The 20,512-nt window shown below is 31.9% G+C and overlaps 2 protein-coding genes across 2 annotated transcripts; both read right to left on the bottom strand.

Annotated features, from left to right (window-relative positions):
- Positions 1 to 7,126: 7,126 nt before the first annotated feature.
- Positions 7,127 to 8,859, bottom strand: LOC115965892 (bidirectional sugar transporter SWEET12-like). The gene is made up of 6 exons (XM_031085185.1): positions 8,814 to 8,859; positions 8,477 to 8,513; positions 8,155 to 8,365; positions 7,885 to 8,046; positions 7,650 to 7,769; positions 7,127 to 7,456 (listed from the first exon to the last, which is right to left on the bottom strand). Exons 1-6 carry the CDS (start codon positions 8,854 to 8,856, stop codon positions 7,172 to 7,174), a joined length of 858 nt encoding a protein of 285 aa, XP_030941045.1. The 5' UTR covers positions 8,857 to 8,859; the 3' UTR covers positions 7,127 to 7,171.
- A 6,403-nt stretch (positions 8,860 to 15,262) lies between these two features.
- On the bottom strand, positions 15,263 to 18,451 carry LOC115965288 (bidirectional sugar transporter SWEET12-like). Its single transcript, XM_031084480.1, has 6 exons — positions 18,305 to 18,451; positions 17,982 to 18,018; positions 17,678 to 17,888; positions 17,021 to 17,182; positions 16,573 to 16,692; positions 15,263 to 15,773 (listed from the first exon to the last, which is right to left on the bottom strand). The coding sequence occupies exons 1-6, from the start codon at positions 18,348 to 18,350 to the stop codon at positions 15,498 to 15,500; spliced, it is 852 nt and encodes a 283-aa protein (XP_030940340.1). The 5' UTR covers positions 18,351 to 18,451; the 3' UTR covers positions 15,263 to 15,497.
- Positions 18,452 to 20,512: the final 2,061 nt, after the last annotated feature.

Below are 20,512 nucleotides of genomic sequence, written 5' to 3'. Positions count from 1 at the left end.
CATTTATTAACTTTTGGTTAAATTAAGATTGAATTTGTAGTGCCCACAAGTCGCAACAACTAAAGCACTTAAGGGCTCTTTTGTGGATGATAAAAAAATTTCCCACCGACGGTTCTTGACGTGTAGCAATTTAACAATAATTTGACTGACGTACTCTCTGACTTTGTCTCCCACTAAATTTGTCTGATACTTTTTATAACTTACCGTCCTGGGTTCATGGAGAGAACTTTTGAAATCATTCAATCAAGCATTGCTTCAACTCTCAATCATTGTTCTATTTAATTTATGAATAACTCTCAATCATTGTTAATGCCAATATTTAGTATTTTTCTTACAACAAATCAAGAAAAGGGGATTTCGACTCAATGTCAATACTATGTTAACAAATGACCCTGTTAATCACAAGATTCTTGACATTATTAATGGCAATACTATGTAAATAAATGACTCTAGAATGTTAATTACATCGATGTATGCTCTTTCTTTTGATAATTTTATAGTTACAATAGAAGATAGAAAATTTAAACCTAGGATACTAGAAGATGTCAATCAATTAAGATACAAGACTCTTGATATCTATATATTTTCTTCTTTAATATTGACTAGCTAGTAGAATACTTGTGTGATGCACACGCTAATTATATTTTAAACTCTTCTTCAATTTTATCGCACATGGTGAAATTTGAAGTGCTCTTTACATTAGAATACTTGTGTGATGCACATGCTAATTATCTTTTAAACTCTTATTTATGTTAAGTGTTTTATTTTCACTATAATAATAAAAAAGATAGTTATGATCCTTTGTTCATTAAGGAATAAACTCCATTTTAAAAAGTAATGCTGTTGACAGTTAATATAAGAATTGTAAAAAAGCACCTCGGCCGTTTGAGCTATAGATCATTCCATAAGTGCTACCGCACCCATTTGATTGTTTTACGAATCAACATTTATTAAATTTCCCACCCAAATCTTTATACCTTAACAATTAATTTACGTGCACTTAACTTTTTTTCAATAAAACATATTAATTTTCAGTCAAAGATTTTCCAAGGATTTGACTTTTGGAGTAGTGTTTAAAGCCTCCAACTTTCAGTGAGGAAAAGTTTTCTTTGAATAAAGTGGTTGAAAATTTAATATAGCTTTGAATTGTCGTACGTTAACGCAGTCGCTAACACTATATCAATGTACATGAATTAATGATTTTTTTTTTTGGTTGTTGAGAAAGTATGAATTAATGATTAGATGATACTGGCTTAGTGAAGCTGAGTCGTTAATTACCACCCACATTCTTTTGATTATTAAAGAATAAAAATCATTACGAAAAAAGTAAGCCTATTTAAAACACACAAAAAAAGAGAGAGGCAAACTTAATCATTTTTCACAAAAGGCATCAAGATTGGTTGGTCTAAGCTGAAAATCAAAGAAATTCAGATTTAAGAATTGAGCGTCAAAAACCAAAAGAGATCTTATAGAATTCAAGAATTGTAAGAGAATAAGGACATGTATTATAGAATTACATATATAATATGAGAGAAACGAGGAATATGTCATATTTGTACGCGCGATACTAATTGGTCTAAAAGAGCAACCTAGCTTGCAATCTATGCATGTTCACAATTCACGTACCGTCCAAATTGGCTTCAAAAAGTTAGAATCTATTAACAAGAGTGAAATGGAGAGAAAAACGAAAAGCACTATACATCTAAAAGTAGAGAAATTCTATACAACAATGATTGTAAACAAAGATATCATAGACAAAAGAGCATACCATAGAAATCGAAATTAATATCACTTGATTTGAATATATTCTTGTCGGTCAAACCTAGCCGCCAATATTGTTGTAGCCAATTGTGTGACTTTAGGGTACACGTGCTTATGCATCTATTGAGATATTTAGAGTCTGTTTAGGATCTGCTTATTTTGTTGAAACTGAAAACTTTTTGCTGAAAGTACTGTAGATAAAGGTAAAAGTTAGCTAAAACAGTACAGTGAGACCTATAAATAGTATCAAAAAGTGCAGTGAGGCTATGAATAGTAACAAAAATAAGCTGAATAGTAAAATAAGTTGGCATTTTAAGCTGGAGCCAAACACACACTTACTTTATATGTATATTTTTTATCAATGGCATTTTTAGTTGTGTTGACACTTTGAATTATATATAGTAAATTTTATATGTTTTATATTCTAACTTATATCCTCAATTATAAATATAGGGGTAAGCTACGTTTTTTGTCTCTATTCTATACATCATAATTCAATTTGATTATTAACCTTTCAATTGTATCAATTTGGTCTTCAACCTTTTAATACCCTGTCAATTTAGTTCATACTATTATCTTTTAGATGAAAATTGATAACGTGTCTAATGACTAAAATAAAAAATTAACTTTCGTTGATGTAAAAATAAATGAAAATTCTATTTTGGCAGTTTGCTATGTTAACAATTTTCATTTAAGATATAACAGCAGAGACTAATTGACACTACACTGAAAGGTTAAGGACTAAATCGATACAATTAAAAGGTTAGGGACCGAATTGACACAATTAAAAGGTTAGAGACCAAATTGAAATATGATGTAAAGGAGAGGGACCAAATATATAGTTTACCCTAAATATAATAAGCATAACACAACTAATTTGTGAGATTGATAATTTATCAAATTAATCATTATGTGTTTTAATATGGTATTAGAGTCACTTAACTCTTATGACTTTTTTCTTCATCTTCTTGTTCCACGTTGTTCACCCAACTTATTCTTTTCCACAAATGGCTCCTATTCCTTCTCTATCAAATGCTCACTCTTTTTTACCCATCAAGCTTACCAACAAAAGTTACATCTATTGGAAAAACTCAGCTTATTCTATACATAGAGTTTAAGGTCTTCTTGGCTTTGCTGATGACTCTAACCCATGTTTCCCTTCTACAATCTCTTGTAGCTAAACTAACTATAACTGGCAGGCCTCTTTTTACTTAGGACCTTAACATTTGTGCTTTCAAAGGCCTCAAACCTTACTTCTGTGTTTTGGTCACCACCTTATTAGCTACATGTTTTAGACCTATTTCTTTCCTATAACTACACAATCTAATCCTTGGTCTTGGCACAACACTACTGATTTTCGTTACTCATAATGTTAAAAGCTAATATAAATTTTCTTATAAAAGATTTACTAACTATGTAGTAATTAATGAACGTGATTAATGTCATATTAACAACATAATAAATAAATTATTTAATTTTTTTTGTATGTTAAATACTCCAGTTTGTAAAACTTATATCCATTCGGTAGCACTTGTTCAAACTGCACTTTTACAAGGTACAACTTTTTTAACTTCACATTTTTAAAATTATTTTTTATAGGTATGTCAAACAATCCCATTTTCAAAAAGTTAAAAAAAAGTATTCCTTATTAAGTGATGCTAGGGTTAGTATAAATTTTATTACATAAACCTTATAACCTATGTATTTTCAGTCGTAAAAAAGTAATTCAAATATTAATTTATTATGTCTAAGTGGGCACCAATCATTTACAACATTATTTGTAGGGACACGATTTTTGTTAACCCGATCTTGGATTATCAGGCCCTGGCCCAAGAAGTCCCACACAATGAAATTTGTAGAGTATGGGCTGAAGAACTCGGTTTCAGTTGGCTCAAACGATTCGTTGCATGTCCTTAGTGGATGTAGAAACGTGAATCAAGAAAATAGATGTGAAAATGGAAGTTTCATTCATGGACCTGCTTTCATACAAAGACTTCTTGCTTTTCTCTCTTCTCCCCTCTCCTTTTTTCTGTCTCCCCTTTTTGGGGGACTCTTACATATGATATAGGCCCTCTTTTATCATCTGGGCCCTACACTTGTTGATCATCCAAACCCCCACTTGAGCACCTGTCCCATCAGACGCCCTTACCAGTTCTTTGTGAGTTGCAGTGACCAAGGTAACACTGTTCAGGGGTCTTCTTTTCATTAATGCGGCCAGGAGAGTAGTTGTGGTGCATTTAATGTGGTGGTGACAGCCTTTGCTGGGATATTTTGAGTCTTCTTTCTTTTTACGTGTTTGAAGTGAGGACTACAGTAACTGGGATGCATCATTGATCTGGACTTTGGAATTTCCGAGGAGGAATTACTCCTCGGACGTGTTTTCTTCGCCCCAGTTGGGTTGAGCAGGGATTATGGACCGCGACGTCTCCTCGGACATAATCGTCCTCGGACGGGCCCAAGACCCAGCCAACTTGTTATTCTAGGCCGGTCCCCACATTATTAATTTATAAGGGTTTTTTTTTTTTTTTTTGGGTACTGAATATGTTGTAGGTTTAGCGTTTTCTATTTTCATTGCTGTGTTAGTTAGTTTGTAAGTTATTTTATAATAAAATTCATATTAGTTTTAAAATAATAATTAATATTCCGGATCCAAGAAATCTGCCACCACTGGACTTTTTAAGAACTCAGATTGCTTTAAGAAACCATTAAGCACCTACACCAGTTCCACACTGCTAGGTAGCAGAAAAAACAAATGATGTTCATGTGCAAGTTCAGGGAAACAGTGGAAAGCACCATGAAGTTCATGACATAGACAGTGTTCAGTGGAAGCACCTGAAACAGTGCAGTCAATAGTGTTGAGAGACTAATTACTCAGGCTTTAGCAGACATTAGCTAGTGCTTTGCAATTTGCAATTTGCATTACTCTCTGATCACCCAAATGCATATACATGTGCACCTACATTCTAGCAATACACAAGTGAATAGGAACCTACAGGAAACATAGGCATGGGCTACTCTTGGGATCGTTATTTTTGGACTACTTGACTTTACACGGACCTAGTTATTTTAATGGTCTACTTGTTCCTACCAATTGGAGCACCGCGGCAGCTTGGCGTTAAGTGTGAACACAAACGAAATATTAAGTAAAAGCAAAGATGTTGATGAATCTCCCTTGCATTGGTGGAGCTCATTTAACCTGGTATATTATACATTTCTATAATATATAAAATATAAAAATAGATTACAAGATAAAAAGCAAGTAATGGGGTGGTAACCTCAGATCTTCTTCATTTAAAATTGATCTACTTCATAATAATGTAACACTTTTGTATAGGTCAAAATGAAATAATAATTTTAACCATATAAATGGATTCTTTCCATTTTAAGTGATATCGAAAGAAAGAGGGTTGTTCTTAATTACCTCCTGCAGTGGGTGGAAATAAGAATAATATCTTCTTCCACCTGACCATATAAATAAAACTTCTATAATATCTTCTTCCACCTGACTAATATAGGACTTAATAGTTAATAACTTAATATGCACCCTTACATAGCACACTCATACAACTTTTTTTTTTTGTTTGGTTAGTAATGCTTACTAAAAGTTTCACTTTTTTTTTTTTTTTTTCCCATAATTGTTAAAGTAATAAATTGTAATTATAATATTTCTTTTGGGTCCAACACTAACATACTTATTTTTTATTAGCACATATTACTTCAACAATTATAAAGAATGATTGTGGAAATTTTAATGTTATAAGACTAATTATTTTTCTTATTTCTTTTCATTTCTTTCCCTCACTATATATACCTGCCCAGCTGGTGCCTCTGAACATTGATTTGGTGGGCCATTTAGATCTGAAATTCTTCATTATTTTGGATTTGTTGGAGCTGCTGTGTAATATTTTTCGTTTGTATTTCCACCAAGGATAACAAAGTATCAATTCAAAACATTCAATCATGATATCCAGAGATTTTTTTTTTCTTTCTAAATAGAGTAACTTAGAAATTGAAAAGTATCACAAGTGGGTTAGCCAAAAACATAAAAACATCAAGCAACTTTTTTTTGTTGCTTCGGCGGTCCTACGTACGTTTCTTTTGACCTGATATGAGTTTAAATATTTGGGATAGAAATTTAGTAATTAATTTTAGTGCGTGCAAGCTTCACGTACTATTTCAAGCAATGTGCGTGAACCTAAACTATTGCATGCAACTTTGGCATTTACCATACACTTGCATCTCGGGTTTTAAGGTTAACTAACTATAAAAGAGGCAGCCTATATATCCAACAATCCAGGTACTGAGGGACAGTGGGAGCAATTTGGTCATGAAAGTAAAGGGAAACAAAGTTGGCCAAGTAGTGAATACTTATAATTAGCTTTTATATACATATATATATATATATATATATATATGCACGCGCATGCTTGAGAATATAGATTTTAGTTAGTTTGGTAAAGTTTATTGTCGTCACGTCAAATACAAAATTTGGAGTGAAGGGTAGATTTAAGTATAATCCTTTACATATTATACTTGAGTAGGAGGGGTAAATTTAGGTATAATTCTTTACATATTATACTTTAAGTTTTTCAAACAATAGAGTTGTGTTAATTATTAAATCATATGGATAAATTTAATTGTCTAAAAATAAGATTTTTTTTTTTTTTTGATGTGTTTCACTGATCAAACCTAAGATATTTAGGAAATTGTACATGGAAAGTTTTGACCTCATGGGAAATAATAATTATTATTTAACTGTGAAATTAAAGCCAAAGATTGAAATAAAGTTGGCATGCAACTCATTGCTAAATTTACTTGGAATGCTCCCCTCTTTTTCTGAGAAGGCTCAGAAAGTTTTTCTTTTTTTTGGTGAAAGGCTCAGAAAGTTAATTAATATAGGATGACATATATGCAATAATGAAGCTTTGGAATTCATGTATGTGGAAACTATATATATAATTGCATGGCCTTCCACCTCATAGACATGACAAGTAGTACTGCTTAGAATAAAGCAGTTAAGGTCAATAAATTAGCTAGCTTTTTTGCATTGCATTAGCATGATAAAAAGACAAATAAAATTACAGAGAGAGACCCTTGCTTTCCTTGAAGACTTACGAGTACTTTCCTAAGGAGGTAGTATTAGATGTTTTAGATATATGCATTCTTATGCTCATATGAGGGTGAATTTCACAAATGTGAGACTTATCCTTATGTAAGTGGAAGAATACATGTATCTGAAATATCTTGTATTTTCTCCGTCATAAAACAATAACTAAATGATTAAAACCCTCCACACTACAACATGCAAACTAAACTTTAGAAACACATACAGTCACTAGACCAATACCATGGATAGCTAGCAAGCTAAGTACAATAATATTAAAACCACACGTACGTCCCCTTGAAAGGGCTAAGGGTTAACAGCTGACTGATCATCCTTGCGTTTAGTGGGTTCTTCTGCCTTTTCCTTCTCACTTATATCTCCGTTTGCATGGTCATTTCCATCAACATTTTTAAGTGCAGCTACAGGATTCAGTTCTGGACACCCAATTGTGCCTAGCTTAACTACATCAATGATGTGCTCAGATAATTGTTGCAGCTTCGGCTTCTCCAGAATCATCTTTTTGGCATTCTTGTAAAATACGTAGAGGCTCATCTGAACTATGCCGAAGATAAATCCCACAGTATTTGGAAGCTTTTGATTATGCAAAAAAATAAAAAATAAAATAATGATGTTAATAACAATATAAAAAACAACGAAGGATAATACTAAAGTTACTATCAATTTCACTACAAGATATTTATAAACTGATTTAAAAGTTACACATAAATTGTAAAATCTATATAGTAAAATTAGACGAGTATTTGGAGGTTTGTAATGCACTTACAGCAATGTAATAGTCCTTGAGAAGAAAGCCATAAAAGAACCACATCACTGCACCTAAGGTCAGGAAGAAAGATAAAGGAAATGGCATGTACTCCACGCTCTTGGTTCTTATAACTTGTCTCTGCAGAATAAATGATAGTTGTAAATACATGAGTCATTTTTCACAAAAATAAGATAGGTCCAAGAAAAAACTTTATAAAGCAAAGGAAACATATATTCTTTGAAGTAAAGCTCACCATGATACAAAGTGGGGCAGCAAATACACATATGTTGAATACCAAACAAATCCATCCAATAATTTGTAAACGCTGGGAGCCTTTTGCCAGGAAGAGAGTAAGTAGAAGCATGAGGCCAAACCCCAAAACGTTTAACAGAAGTAGAAGCTTCACAGTCAGGATCTGAAAGATTTAGACCATTATTCAATTAGAATACAAATATATTTTGATAATTAAAGAAGAAACTTAATAACTTAGTAGGATAAAGTTGTGAAATCTATATTTTTATACCCTGGCATTCTTGGTTGCATAAAATACGAAGACGCTGAGGTAGATTGCTTCGATTATGCAGCCAACTGCGTTTATGGTGATGAGAAGCTTTGCATCCATCTTAAGCAATGCATAATAGATCCACAGCATTGAACTGAAGAGTGCTACCACATATGGAAGTGATTGAAATCCTGCAGTAGATTTCTTCTTGCATATTTGATAAAATGTTGGCCTGCAATGAAAACCAAAACATTGAATCATATATTTAGACCCTTTCTCATTGATTAGTCACCTTTGAGTTGGAAAGAAAAAAAAAAAACAGTGAGCTAAAAGCAGCACTTACAGTGGAGCTAGGAAGACCATAAATGAAATGACGTTGCCTGCAACAATAAGAAAACATGAATAACAAAGTATGTTATTAGTTCTTTGAAGAATTTGCATAGTCATATATCACCTTCCTAGCTACAACTTCATATACCAAATAGTTAGGAGAGAATTTTTGAAATATTAATGTCATGAGCAATGCATGTCCATTAAATTACTTAACGGACTAAAAACAAATGTGCATGCACAAAGTTGCATTGAAGTATATGATGTTAGAATATCCAAGATAATGTTTTCAAGCAAATAAATTAAAATTTTCTAACACATACATACAATTACAGTTTGTGACTACGTACCTAGAAGCCCAAAAGCAAAAGTCAAAGTTTGGTGAGGGGCCATTTTTCAAACACAAACTAAAAATCCTCCTTAACTACAATTGCCTAAAGACCTTTGATACTCTCTCTATCTCTCAATAGCTGAAGTATTGAAGAGAATGCTTAGCTGCTATCTACTAACTCTCAATTGACAATGGTACGAGTTTACAAGGTGTGGGCGAGAGTGAATTTATAGTGAGTAGGGAAGGGTCAAGTTGCAACTTGAGTGGTGTGTGAAGCATCATGTAACTTTCGGCTTTTTGTCTATTTGTTAAGTCTAAATTGTAGCCCATTGAGCCTCACTTAGTTTCCTTTTGTCTAACAAAACTATACAGTAGCTAAATTAAGTCATAATCTCTCCAATTCTTAGTATGCAAACATATGCCATTGGTCCCACTTAAGTCCTTTATGATGTGTCGTGGTTTTGGAGGTTTCCAGTGAAGTTCTAACTAGGAGCTTATTAAGCTCTTGAAGCTTCCATGAAATGTATCATGGTGCAGCTCTGCTTCATCTAAGATATTTATATGGTGACGAGGTAAAAAAAACTCCATTTAACAACCCAAATGACAGTAATAATTATGCAATGACCAAAAGGTTTCATATGTTATCTAATGTTTCAATAAAATTCTCATATTAATTCTATGACAATGACTAGAAGAGAGAATAGATTATAGTATTATACTCTAAATGGGTAAGCAATGCGAACTTATTACATAAATTTTTAGCTTGTAGTTATTAACAGTTTTTTTTTGGAGTTGGTTATATCTGTGTGAAGTGATGTTTGGCTTACAGCTATTACAAACTTATTATCTGTCTTACACATTGATTTGAGGGAATTTCTTAAAGATGAAAAAATCCAATACATTCGAGCTACTTTTTATGGACAATTGCACCATTTTCAATTAAAAGTTCACATTTTAATTAACTTTTGTCCCTTTTACTAACTCTTTCTTAACTAATGTCTAATGGTCCCATTAACAAAAAATTAATACTAAAGACATATAAATTTCACAATATTTAAATTGACAAATTTTTACTGATTTTTATCTGAACTTACCATTGACATTATTTTTTTATTACCACTAATGATCTGTCATATCAATCAATTGGGTATAAAATTTTTTGTGTCCATATAGTTTCTCCTAACAAAAGCCCTAGTATTTTCTTTTCAATAGGTTTAGAGGCACAACAAATTTCCAGTTGTTAAAGTAGTAAGTTATTATTGGTAGATAAAAAAATAATACTATATGAGAATTAGTATAAAAAACTAGTTAAGTTTAACTGTTGTAGAAAATGTAATAAAAGTATTGTATCTGCAACATTACCCTTTTCCTTTTCATGTGTGATATGTTAGTAGCTGCAATCATAATGTTTCTTAATTCATAAAAAGACAAATACTCTTCCATTCCACACAGTATGTTTTGTTTTACAAACAAAATATGAGTTAAACCTATGTTTTTAGTTAAAAAACACGCAGTATTATGCAAAAGAAACATGCCCTTCATAAAAAGTATTTCATTTTGTCATTCTAAAAAAACAAAATAAGAGAAGAAGATATATAAAAGGTGGGGCCTATATTAAAATGGCATATTCTCTTGTACAGTACGAGACAAGTTTTAAGACTTAATTCCTCTCCCCATGGAGAGTCCCTTAATAAGCTTTTTGATGTGTAATCGCACTTGATGTGGATTGAGTTAGTCATTTTTACTGATTTGGCATAAAAAAAAAAACAATCAAGTTGTGAATTAGAGGCTCAACATCATGATGAAAGATGTACACTGTCTTTGCTGTCCAGCCAAGACAGTATGAGACAAGTTTTAAGACTTAATTCCTCTCCCCATGGAGAGTCCCTTAATATACTTTTTGATGTGTAATCGCACTTGATGGGGATTGAGCTAGTCATTTTTACTGATTTGGTATAAAAAAACAATCAAGTTGTGAATTAGAGGCTCATCATGATGAAAGATGTACACTGTCTTTGCTGTCCAGCCAAGAAATACCTTTTCTTTGTTGACCAACCGCGTGCTTCATATACTAGGTACTGTTATTTCTGTCTTTGTATTAGTTTTCTGTGTACTCCTAGTTTTGGAATCTCGTAGCCACTTCCTACTCACATGCTGACAATTATTTCGTGTCTTCCCAAATTGTGTGTACGAGTGAACGGGATGTTTCCTATAGAGAGCCTAACATCCTTTTTAAATCATTTAGCAAAAGAGAGCCTTATAATACCATTTTAATCCATCCATTATTTCTCTTGATATTTTCAGGGCTAGCTAGAAACAAGCTTTACATGCATGCTTACAATTATTACAAGCGAAGGGGATGTTTTCCTATAGAGTGACTAACATCTTTTTAAATCATTAACAAAAGAGTGCCTAATAAATACCATTTTAATCCATTGATTCTCTTTGATATTTTCAGGGCTAGCTAAAAACAAGATTGACATGCAAGGACTTCACCGAAGAGCGAAGACAGCTATAAATGTTTTACAGTATTTTTCTTTCGGTGCATGTGTTTTTCAGTGGGGGTTTATTGGTGACATTGGTAAGCCTAGTTGACATCAATATTGTATTTTCCATTGGAATTGGTAACAGTTTTTTAAAAACTTTGACATCACTGATTCACTTGCTCCTAATTTCAGAGACACAAATAATCTTGAAAACTTCAATAGGGCCCATCAACAGCGAAAGAGCCCCATAAAAGGCACTTTCGTTGGGGGGTTCGAGCCTTAGGGGCGAATTTCGAAATGCATGAACTTAACACAGCTATAAATTATTTTCAGGTTTTTTTGTGTGTTGGTGGGTTTTAACGGTGACATTCATTTATAAACTAGCTGACAATATTAATGCTTTCCCATTGGAAATGATGATAATTCTTTAAACTTTGTCATTCAGCAAAAAAAAAAAAAGAGAAAGAAAGAAAAGAAAAGAAAGAGAAGTTATAAATTAGGACATATATGTGTGTGGAAAGGTTGATTTGTACCCTAAGAGAGATGGGCAGGTTAAGAATATAGGATTAAATTAAGGTTCCTTAAGAGTTAAGATGATGAATAAGCATTTTGGTTTCAATTTTTTTTAATACAATGGTTAACTGAGGTCATGCCAATAAAAAAGGAAAAAGGAAACTCTATAAAGGTTCCCTTACACTGAAATTATTACATTTGAAACAGGAAATCTTTTTTTTTTAAATGGTAGAGTTGCATTTTAGAATCAATATGTTCCTATACCATTCAAAAAACAAGACTTGATCAGAATAATTAATAGATAAAGGTTACTGTAAAAGGGAGAATCATTCTCTAGCTAGAGTAGCGTGTTAGTGCACTAAGGAATAATTTATGATTATTCTATTTTTTCATATTACTTTGTTTCCTTAAAACAAATAAGGAATAATTAACTTTGCGTCAAGTTTTGTCCCTTGGTTTGAAGGGAAAGTCAGATGGAGGGGCTTCCACTAATAAGTGCTTTATGGTGTAATTTTTGGTTAATATTACACTAACCAATTCTTTTTTAGTAACCCTAGTAGTAGTTCTTCAATTCCACTATTTGATTATATACGTTACTTTTTACCTGTTAAATATCAAGAAATCATAGTAAAATACAATTACTAAATTTAATATCATTTTATTGGATATATATTTCCTTTAATCCTTTGTGTATTTTTTAGAGATAATTACAACTTGTTGCTAATCCTCTGTGTTAGATATTAGTGATTTGGTCTTATCCACAATTTAGTTCATAAATTTTTAATTGTTACATTTTACCTACCAAAAACTTATGTGATTAGAAAATGATTAATTTTATCATTTAGCCATTATTTCAACACTATTCCTCATGTGTTGAGCTAAATTCCTCTTGATAAGTGAAACTATGCTCTGTTACTATGATAATTACCATTTATCTCAAAAGTTAAATTGTTAAGAACGATGAATTTAATCATTTAACCATTATTTTAAGTTTTAGCAAATTGACATTATTACTCAAAGTGATATGCATGAATGTGACGTAACACTCGATCGTGGGGATGTTCAAAAATGCGACGACGCCAACAGGTTTAATCAACACATCCCAATAGATGAGTAATACTAGGTCGTAGTCAGGCATGCGCATTCTTTGGTATCTCAAGCACATTACACATCTTGACCTTTTCATCTCCAAGAACTCACCATTGATTGGTGCTTATCAGTGGTTATGCCATTGCCATCTTTTTGTAAGAATCTCATTTCCTAGTCCTCTAAAAGTAATATATTGTCACTCATCATATTCCTCAACTGAGTCTAAATACAAGGCCTTATCTGATACTACGACTGAGCTTTCATGGCTCCAGTATTTATTGTCTGTGCTTGGTCTGGTCCTTCCTCATGCTCCAATTCTTCAATATGATAATGTACTTAGGACCTAATTACCTCACAGCAAACCCTGTGTTTCATGCCAACACTTGAAGATAGATTGACTTCCATTTTGTTCATGACAAAGTTGCCCATAATGCCTTACGACTTTATTTCATATCGACTAACTGGCTGACATCAATACATCATGACCAAAAGGATTCTTTTCACTAAGATTTTTCTTCCTACATGATAAGTTGAGTCTCTCTTCTCAAGACTCTTCAACTTGAGGGGGCATTTTACACAAACCTTAACCCTTGTATTTAGCTCCTAAATGTTTTTTTAATCCATCCACAATCTAATTTTGTACTCTCAAATATATAAATACAATATGCTGAGTGACAATATATTCAAATTTATTGTGTACTTCAATTAACAGAATGTAATTAAATAATGCGTTAGTCTTTGATGGAAAATACCATAGGATAATGTTTAATTTATTACAAAGCTAAAATATAAGGGTTAATTGTTCATTAAAATTTCAAGAATGAAATTGTTACTTACATTAATGGCTGACCTATGTAAAAACCCTCAATTATTTTTTTACAAACAACTAAAACTTTTTAGTATTTTTAATAGAGACATCCATAATTCAAATCTTTTAACCTTCAACTATCGTATTATCAAAAAAATAGAAAAAATTGTTATCGTTGCCTGATCATCTTGACTCATTACCATTCTTAAGATTGAATCTTGGCCCTAGAACTACGAAGTTCTAAGGACTATTCTTTCTACTGCATGCACTCAACTGACTCAAGTAGTTCTCCAACTATTTTTTTTTTGGTCTAGATAAACAACACAATTCATGGAGGCCATGATATGGGTCATTATATGCGAATATCATGGAATTTAATGGTACATTCGAAATTTTCTATTATTATTTTGACGTAAGATTGGTTTCTTTCCAGTTTCCACTACTGTAGTCATGTACTGAGATTATTGTCTGCTAGTATAGAAACTTTGTGCAAGACTGATGGAATTTAAAATTTATATCCATAACACGATATATATTTGAATTTATTAGGTTTATTACGATCTATACATGGAAAATAACAATGAAAGAAACACATAGTTGGAGATGATAAACTATGGTCGAATTGAAAACACGTGCATAATTAGGATGAATATGCCTTTTCTTCTATAAAAATAAAGGATGAATATGCTTTTCAGGCTTTTTTATTTTTATTTTTTATGAGAGCTTTTCAGGCTTTTATTATTAGTATTTGCCCTTGATGGAGTCGTTATGTTGGGTCTATATGGCTCTAACTAGCTACTTAATTTGTAAACTTAATTGATTCTTAAAAAAAAGAAAAATTGTAAACTTAATTGTGTTTTTTAAATGTAAACTTATTGGTTCTCAAAAAAAGAAAAAAAAAACTAATAGTTTTTTTTGAATAACTAATAAAGTTTTTTGTTATCAAATAAGTGAGTTGAAATCAAATATTGTCTACATAAAAAAAAAAATCTATTAATGTCTTGATTCGATGATAAAGAATAATAATTATGGAGATTATAAGTTCTTATTGTACTTATGATTTTTTTATTTTATTTTTATTTTTTATATAATGAAGTGATGTCCAAACATTTGGCTAGTTTTTTTTACTCTATGCCCATAAGACATCCCAAAAATCCTATAGATTGATTGTATCTATATGGTGGATTAAATATAAAATTTTTAGCTCTACAACATATCTTATAGACTAATGAACCCACCTTTTGAGAATCTCAATGGGAGTACCATACTTATAAAGGTTAAGCACAAGTTTTGCTGTATAATCATTAATCCACCCTATTATAATGTATACTACTTTCGTCCCAATTTATTGATTTATTTAGAAAATTCAACGTTAAAGAACATCATTTGATATGTTATTTTTTAGTTAAAAATATTCAAATTACCAAAACTACTCATATTAATTTAAACTCTAGCGAAATAATAGTATTGACTTTTTAAATGAAATAAAACATAAATTAGAAATCTTATTTATTGGTTTTTCAAAGATGATTACATTTTGGGATATGTCAAAATAAAATAGAAAACCAACCATTTAGGACGAAGGAAGTAGTATTATAAGGAAGTAGTATTATAAGCGGTCACCTTTTTTTGAACATTACATGGTCCACTGGGATTACACAGACATAGAGAAACACCTGAAGATTAAATAACACTTACCATTACGTACACCATCTTCTCTATTACACATTTTTTTACAATACTTGAGAGAGAGAGGTACAAGCAAACCAAACACAGCATGGAGATGGGTTTGGTACAAGTCGAGTAATTAAACTTCACACTTAACAGATGATAACTGGCCTTGGTTGGATGCTTCCGTGGTTTTCACATCTTGATCTTTTTGTTCATGCTCATTTTGAGTGTCACTCCCTTTTTCATCTGAATTGGGCTGAGAGCACACATTTGTCTCAGACATGCTCAGGTTTACAATATCAGCTTTGCTTTCTGATAGCTTTTCATCGTCTATAACTGTCTTGTAATTCTTGTAGATCATATAAAGTACCATCTGAAGCACCCCAAAGATGAAACCCAATATGTTTGGAAGCTGTAAAGAAAAGAGACAGAATATTATTAAGGACTTGCCTTGGTGTATTGGATTTTACTTAAAATATTATAGTTTATTTTCAAGATCTCTATCTTATGTGCGTTTTTTTGGTTGTATTTTTGAACAACCTATTTATTTTTTTAACCAAAACAGACCAATAAAAATAATTTTATTGTCCCCCCGCACTTTAAGAAAAATATCTTTTGGAATAGTCATTGCTATAAAATTCTTAGGTTTCCAAATTAATTTCACTATTTTTGAAAAACATCCACTGTATGAGAATTTGATCGCGACTCAAATAAGAAGTTGATGAGACATCACTTTCTATTACCTTTTTGATGTGGTAAATTTTTCTGATAAAACAAAGGTATTGTCACAGTTAACGTCTTGAATCTTTTGATTGCTTTTATTAACATAGAAAGCAAAGCAATTTGTATGTATGTTATATATACAAATATGAAAATAAAGAAACATATATAAACACATATACACCACACACACACACACACACACACACACACAAATATAAAACACTATTTTAGCAGCCAACAAGAATTAGTGGATTCGCTCCAAAGTTAGGGGCAAAAGAGGTATAGAGTTTTCTTTTTGCTTAAACTGTAACAGCTTTTGTTAACGGCGGAAAATTTCATTAATATTTTATAGTATTTAGCAGGAATTCAGGAATCCCAGAAAGATGTTTCTCCTGTTTATTAATTCAGAGATCGAGGACCTTCTCTCTCTCTCTCTCTCTCTCTCTCTCTCTCTCTCTGTGGCTGTGAGGCTGAGATCGAGAACTTACCGCAACATACAAATCCTTCTGTAGTACACCATATAAATGCCACACGATTGCGCTGAGTGTGAGAAAAAGTGATAAATAAAATGGCATGAACTCTACGCTCTTCGTGCGTATGACCACCCGCTACAAAAGTAGAAAAATCATGCCTGGATAGTTAGTTAAACATAAGTGAAAAATATAAGCAATAAATTAAACGATATAACATTTTTTTTTTATAACTTTTTTTTTTTTTTTTTTTGAGAAACTATAACTATTAATATCACCTAATGTAATTAGTGTATAATAGAAGTATTGTCGGTAATAAATCACGTGAAAATTATTTTCCACCAATTATAATAGGTCATAAAGTTGTATATTTTTTATTGTTCAAATATAAATTAAAGAAGAAAGAGTAGATTCCATTAAAAAAAAGAAAAGGAAAAAGGAAAAAAGAGTAGGATTAGGTCCCTACCATGATGCTTAGAGGTGCTGCAAAGACGGACACAGAAAAAGCTACACAAACCCAACCAAGAACTCGGACACGAGTTTCTCCTTGAGCTAAGAAGTGTGAGAGAAGAAGTATCAAGCAAAATCCCCCGAAGTTCATCAGAATAAGAAGCCTCAACGTGGAAATCTGTAATCCCAAAGTCCAAAATTTTTTGTTAGTGCATTATTTGAGAAATAGGTCACTTCAGCATGAAAGGGAAATATATGGTTCTAATTGCAACAAATGTACGTACCAAAAAAAATAAAAATAAATACAAAGAGAGAGAGAGAACGTGAAAATCTATAATCCCAAAGTCCAAAATTTTTTGTTAGTGCATTATTTGAGAAATAGGTCACTTCAGTATGAAAGGGAAATATATGGTTCCAATTGCAACAAATGTACGTACCAAAAAATAAAAATAAATACAAAGAGAGAGAGAGAGAGAGAACGTGAAAATCTATAATCCCAAAGTCCAAAAATTTTTTTAGTGCATTATTTGAGAAATAGGTCACTTCAGCATGAAAGGGAAATATATGGTTCTAATTGTAACAAATGTACATACCAAAAAACAATAACAATAAATAGAGAGAGAGAGAGAGAGAGAGAGAGAGAGAGAGAGAGAGAGAGAATTTTATTAAGTACCCTGGCTTGCTTTGGTGCAAAAGCGATGTAAATGGCAATGTAAATGGTTTCCACAACACAACCGATTGTGTTTGAAGTAATAAGAAGGATTTCATTAGATTTAAGTGATGCATAGTATAACCAAAGCATGGCGCTAAATAGTGCAACCACATATGGAACTGATTGAAACCCTTCTGTTGATTTCTTCTTAAAAACCCTAACAAAGGTTGGTCTGCAATGGATTTGGAAGATTTTATTGTAATTAGTACTTCATTTCACTGAGGCTAGAAACTTAAAAAAAAAAAAAATTGAGCAAGAAACTTACAGTGGGGCTAGAAAAACCACTAAGGATATAATGTTACCTGTAAAATTGACATTAAAGAGAGAAATTTAGCTCTTCTAGCTTCTTGCATCAAGAAAATGTAGGCTTTTGAAATATACATGCACTTGTAAGGAATAAATTTAATTATTTAACCATTATTCTAATATAGAATTATGTTATATATTAGAAGTTAGAACTCTCTAAGTTTGCGTATATGTTTTCATACTTGAAATATTTTTGCTTTTTTTACGTGAGACAACTTGAAAAGAAAAAAAGCAGAGGAATAAGAGAGAGAATATTGATAGAATTTAAGCATAGCTATATACCAAGAATGCCAAACGAAAAGACCAAGGGACTGTGAGTGGAAACCATCTTTATCTCTTTTGGTTAAAACTTTCTCTTTTTTTGTGTCAAACACAAAATTGAAAACTAAAGGAGCAAGGTTTGAAGGTGAAGCTCTAGCCCTAGCTTTCTTTGACTCAAACTTTGATATATATCTATAGACAGTCGTTGCTCATATTAATAGAGGTAGTAGTCCATGTCATTGCATGAAGAGTAGTGATCAATGAATCATCACTTAGGTGGCCATAGTACCAAAAAGCCGTGCACCCAACAATCAACATTATATGCCAACTCAACATAATAAATTATTTCGTACATACCTAAAAGTATTTTCTACCCTTATGAATGCCCTCCTTTCATGTCACCATCGCAAAGTACTTACATATTCATAATATTTTATCTTTTTTTTTTCACAATTATTGGAATGGTAAGTTATAACTACATCACGCTTATATAGACTAAATAACTGATAATTAAGTGAATGTTTGGATAGGGCTGAAATGATTTTTCAGCTGTGTTTGCTTCCAATTCAGTAGGTCCCGTATACTGTTCACGGGACCCACAAGTACTTTTTTCAACAAAATTGTACTATTCACACATTTAAAAATTATTTTGCTACAATGTTTTCAATTTTCAGCAATAAGCGGTATCTAAACATACCCTAAGTGTGCGTTTGGGTTAGGATGAAAAATGAAAATTATTTCACTTTTTAGCTTATTATTACTACTATTTATAGGCCCCACTGCACTTTTTGGCACTATTCATGTGTCCCATTGTACTATTTCAATTAACTTTCACGTTTATTTACAGTACTTTCAACAATAATTTTTTAGTTTCAGCAAAATAAGCGGTATCCAAACACACCTAAATCTAATATCATTTTTTATTAATTCTATTCCATAGTGAGAAAGATTGTGAAAACTTTTGTCCCTATTGATAGGCGAAAAATATATTGACCCATTGTGATAAATTAATTGATTAATTAGTTAAATTTATTAATTAATCAGATTAACATGCAGTATATGTGGCAACACAAACAAATCACCAATTAAACTAAGTATGCAGTGGAAATTAAATTGACACGGTAATTTATTTACAAATGGAGAAAACCTATATGGCAAAAACTTACACAGTAAAAAACCCACTGAGTGATTTTAAGGTCAATACTCCCGAGAATCCACTATTATCAAAACAAGCGGTTACAAGTAAAGGAAACCCAGTACCTTATACCAATTTACAGTTGAATTCTTACCCCAATATCCAATTGGACTTGTTTCGTAGTGACAATCTCTCATTTCAATGCACAGCTCCCAGTACGTGACTAACCAATTGCGTGGATCCTAATACGCGACTTGATCACCAACTTGAGAAGAATGTTGGCTGCAAAGTTTTTCAATTCATCCAGACAATGAAGATCATGAAGTTTCTTAATCACAAAACTTTATGGTGTGCAAACACAGCAGCTTCTTCAAGAGAAAGAAGAACTAGGGCAAGCTAGGTTTTCGGTCACACTCTTCTTTACACTTGTGCAATTGTGTTCTTGTGCAACTTCTGTAACCTTTTACGGCCTTTAAAATAATCCTTATATATGTTTAGAGTTGTAAGAAAAGAAAACCTAAACATACATTCACGGATTGGATGAAAAACAGTCCTGAAAAACTGAGTTTCATAAACCTTGATAGATAGCCATCTATCGAGCTAGCTTTTGAGCTATGGGTTTCAGCAGTTTTTAATACTTTCTGACTTGATTCTTGGACAGACTTGCATGACTTTAACACTTGAACTTGAAATCTTGTTTCTTGAAGCATTAAACACATCCTAGATCTACCAAATTTCAAGTAAAATGTGTTTTGTCAAAAGATTAGCCAATTACATAAAATAGTGACATATATTCCTATCATTGAATCCCATATGCCTTAACACCTATACCAACTATTCTCCTCACAAGCCATTTAGCAATAATTTCATCATGTACAACTACCAAAAAAAAAAAATCCAACATCGCCACTTAATGACCTATAATTGCACAAATGTTTGATACATTGGCAATGTTCAGCTTATGACATGTGTACGTGACACGAGGTAGTCAAGATGCACTATTTCAAAGATAACCTAATTTTTTTTTTCCAGTTAAGCTTGTTTATTTGGTTGATATATTATCAATGTTATTGCGGTCTATCTCATAGAGCTTT

Source organism: Quercus lobata, chromosome 10 (assembly GCF_001633185.2).
Source record: "Quercus lobata isolate SW786 chromosome 10, ValleyOak3.0 Primary Assembly, whole genome shotgun sequence".
NCBI lineage: Eukaryota > Viridiplantae > Streptophyta > Magnoliopsida > Fagales > Fagaceae > Quercus > Quercus lobata.
This window is presented reverse-complemented; position numbering and strand designations above follow the sequence as displayed.

Coding starts and splice junctions, on each gene's coding strand:
- LOC115965892 (XM_031085185.1), bottom strand. CDS start 8,856: ATGGCCCCTCACCAAACTTTGACTTTTGCTTTTGGGCTTCTAG. Junction 7,770..7,884: donor CTGCCCCACTTTGTATCATG/GTGAGCTTTACT, acceptor TTTATTCTGCAG/AGACAAGTTATAAGAACCAA. Junction 7,457..7,649: donor TCAAGGACTATTACATTGCT/GTAAGTGCATTA, acceptor CATAATCAAAAG/CTTCCAAATACTGTGGGATT.
- LOC115965288 (XM_031084480.1), bottom strand. CDS start 18,350: ATGGTTTCCACTCACAGTCCCTTGGTCTTTTCGTTTGGCATTCTTG. Junction 17,889..17,981: donor GTGGTTTTTCTAGCCCCACT/GTAAGTTTCTTG, acceptor AATCCATTGCAG/ACCAACCTTTGTTAGGGTTT. Junction 17,183..17,677: donor TTGCACCAAAGCAAGCCAGG/GTACTTAATAAA, acceptor TTGGGATTACAG/ATTTCCACGTTGAGGCTTCT.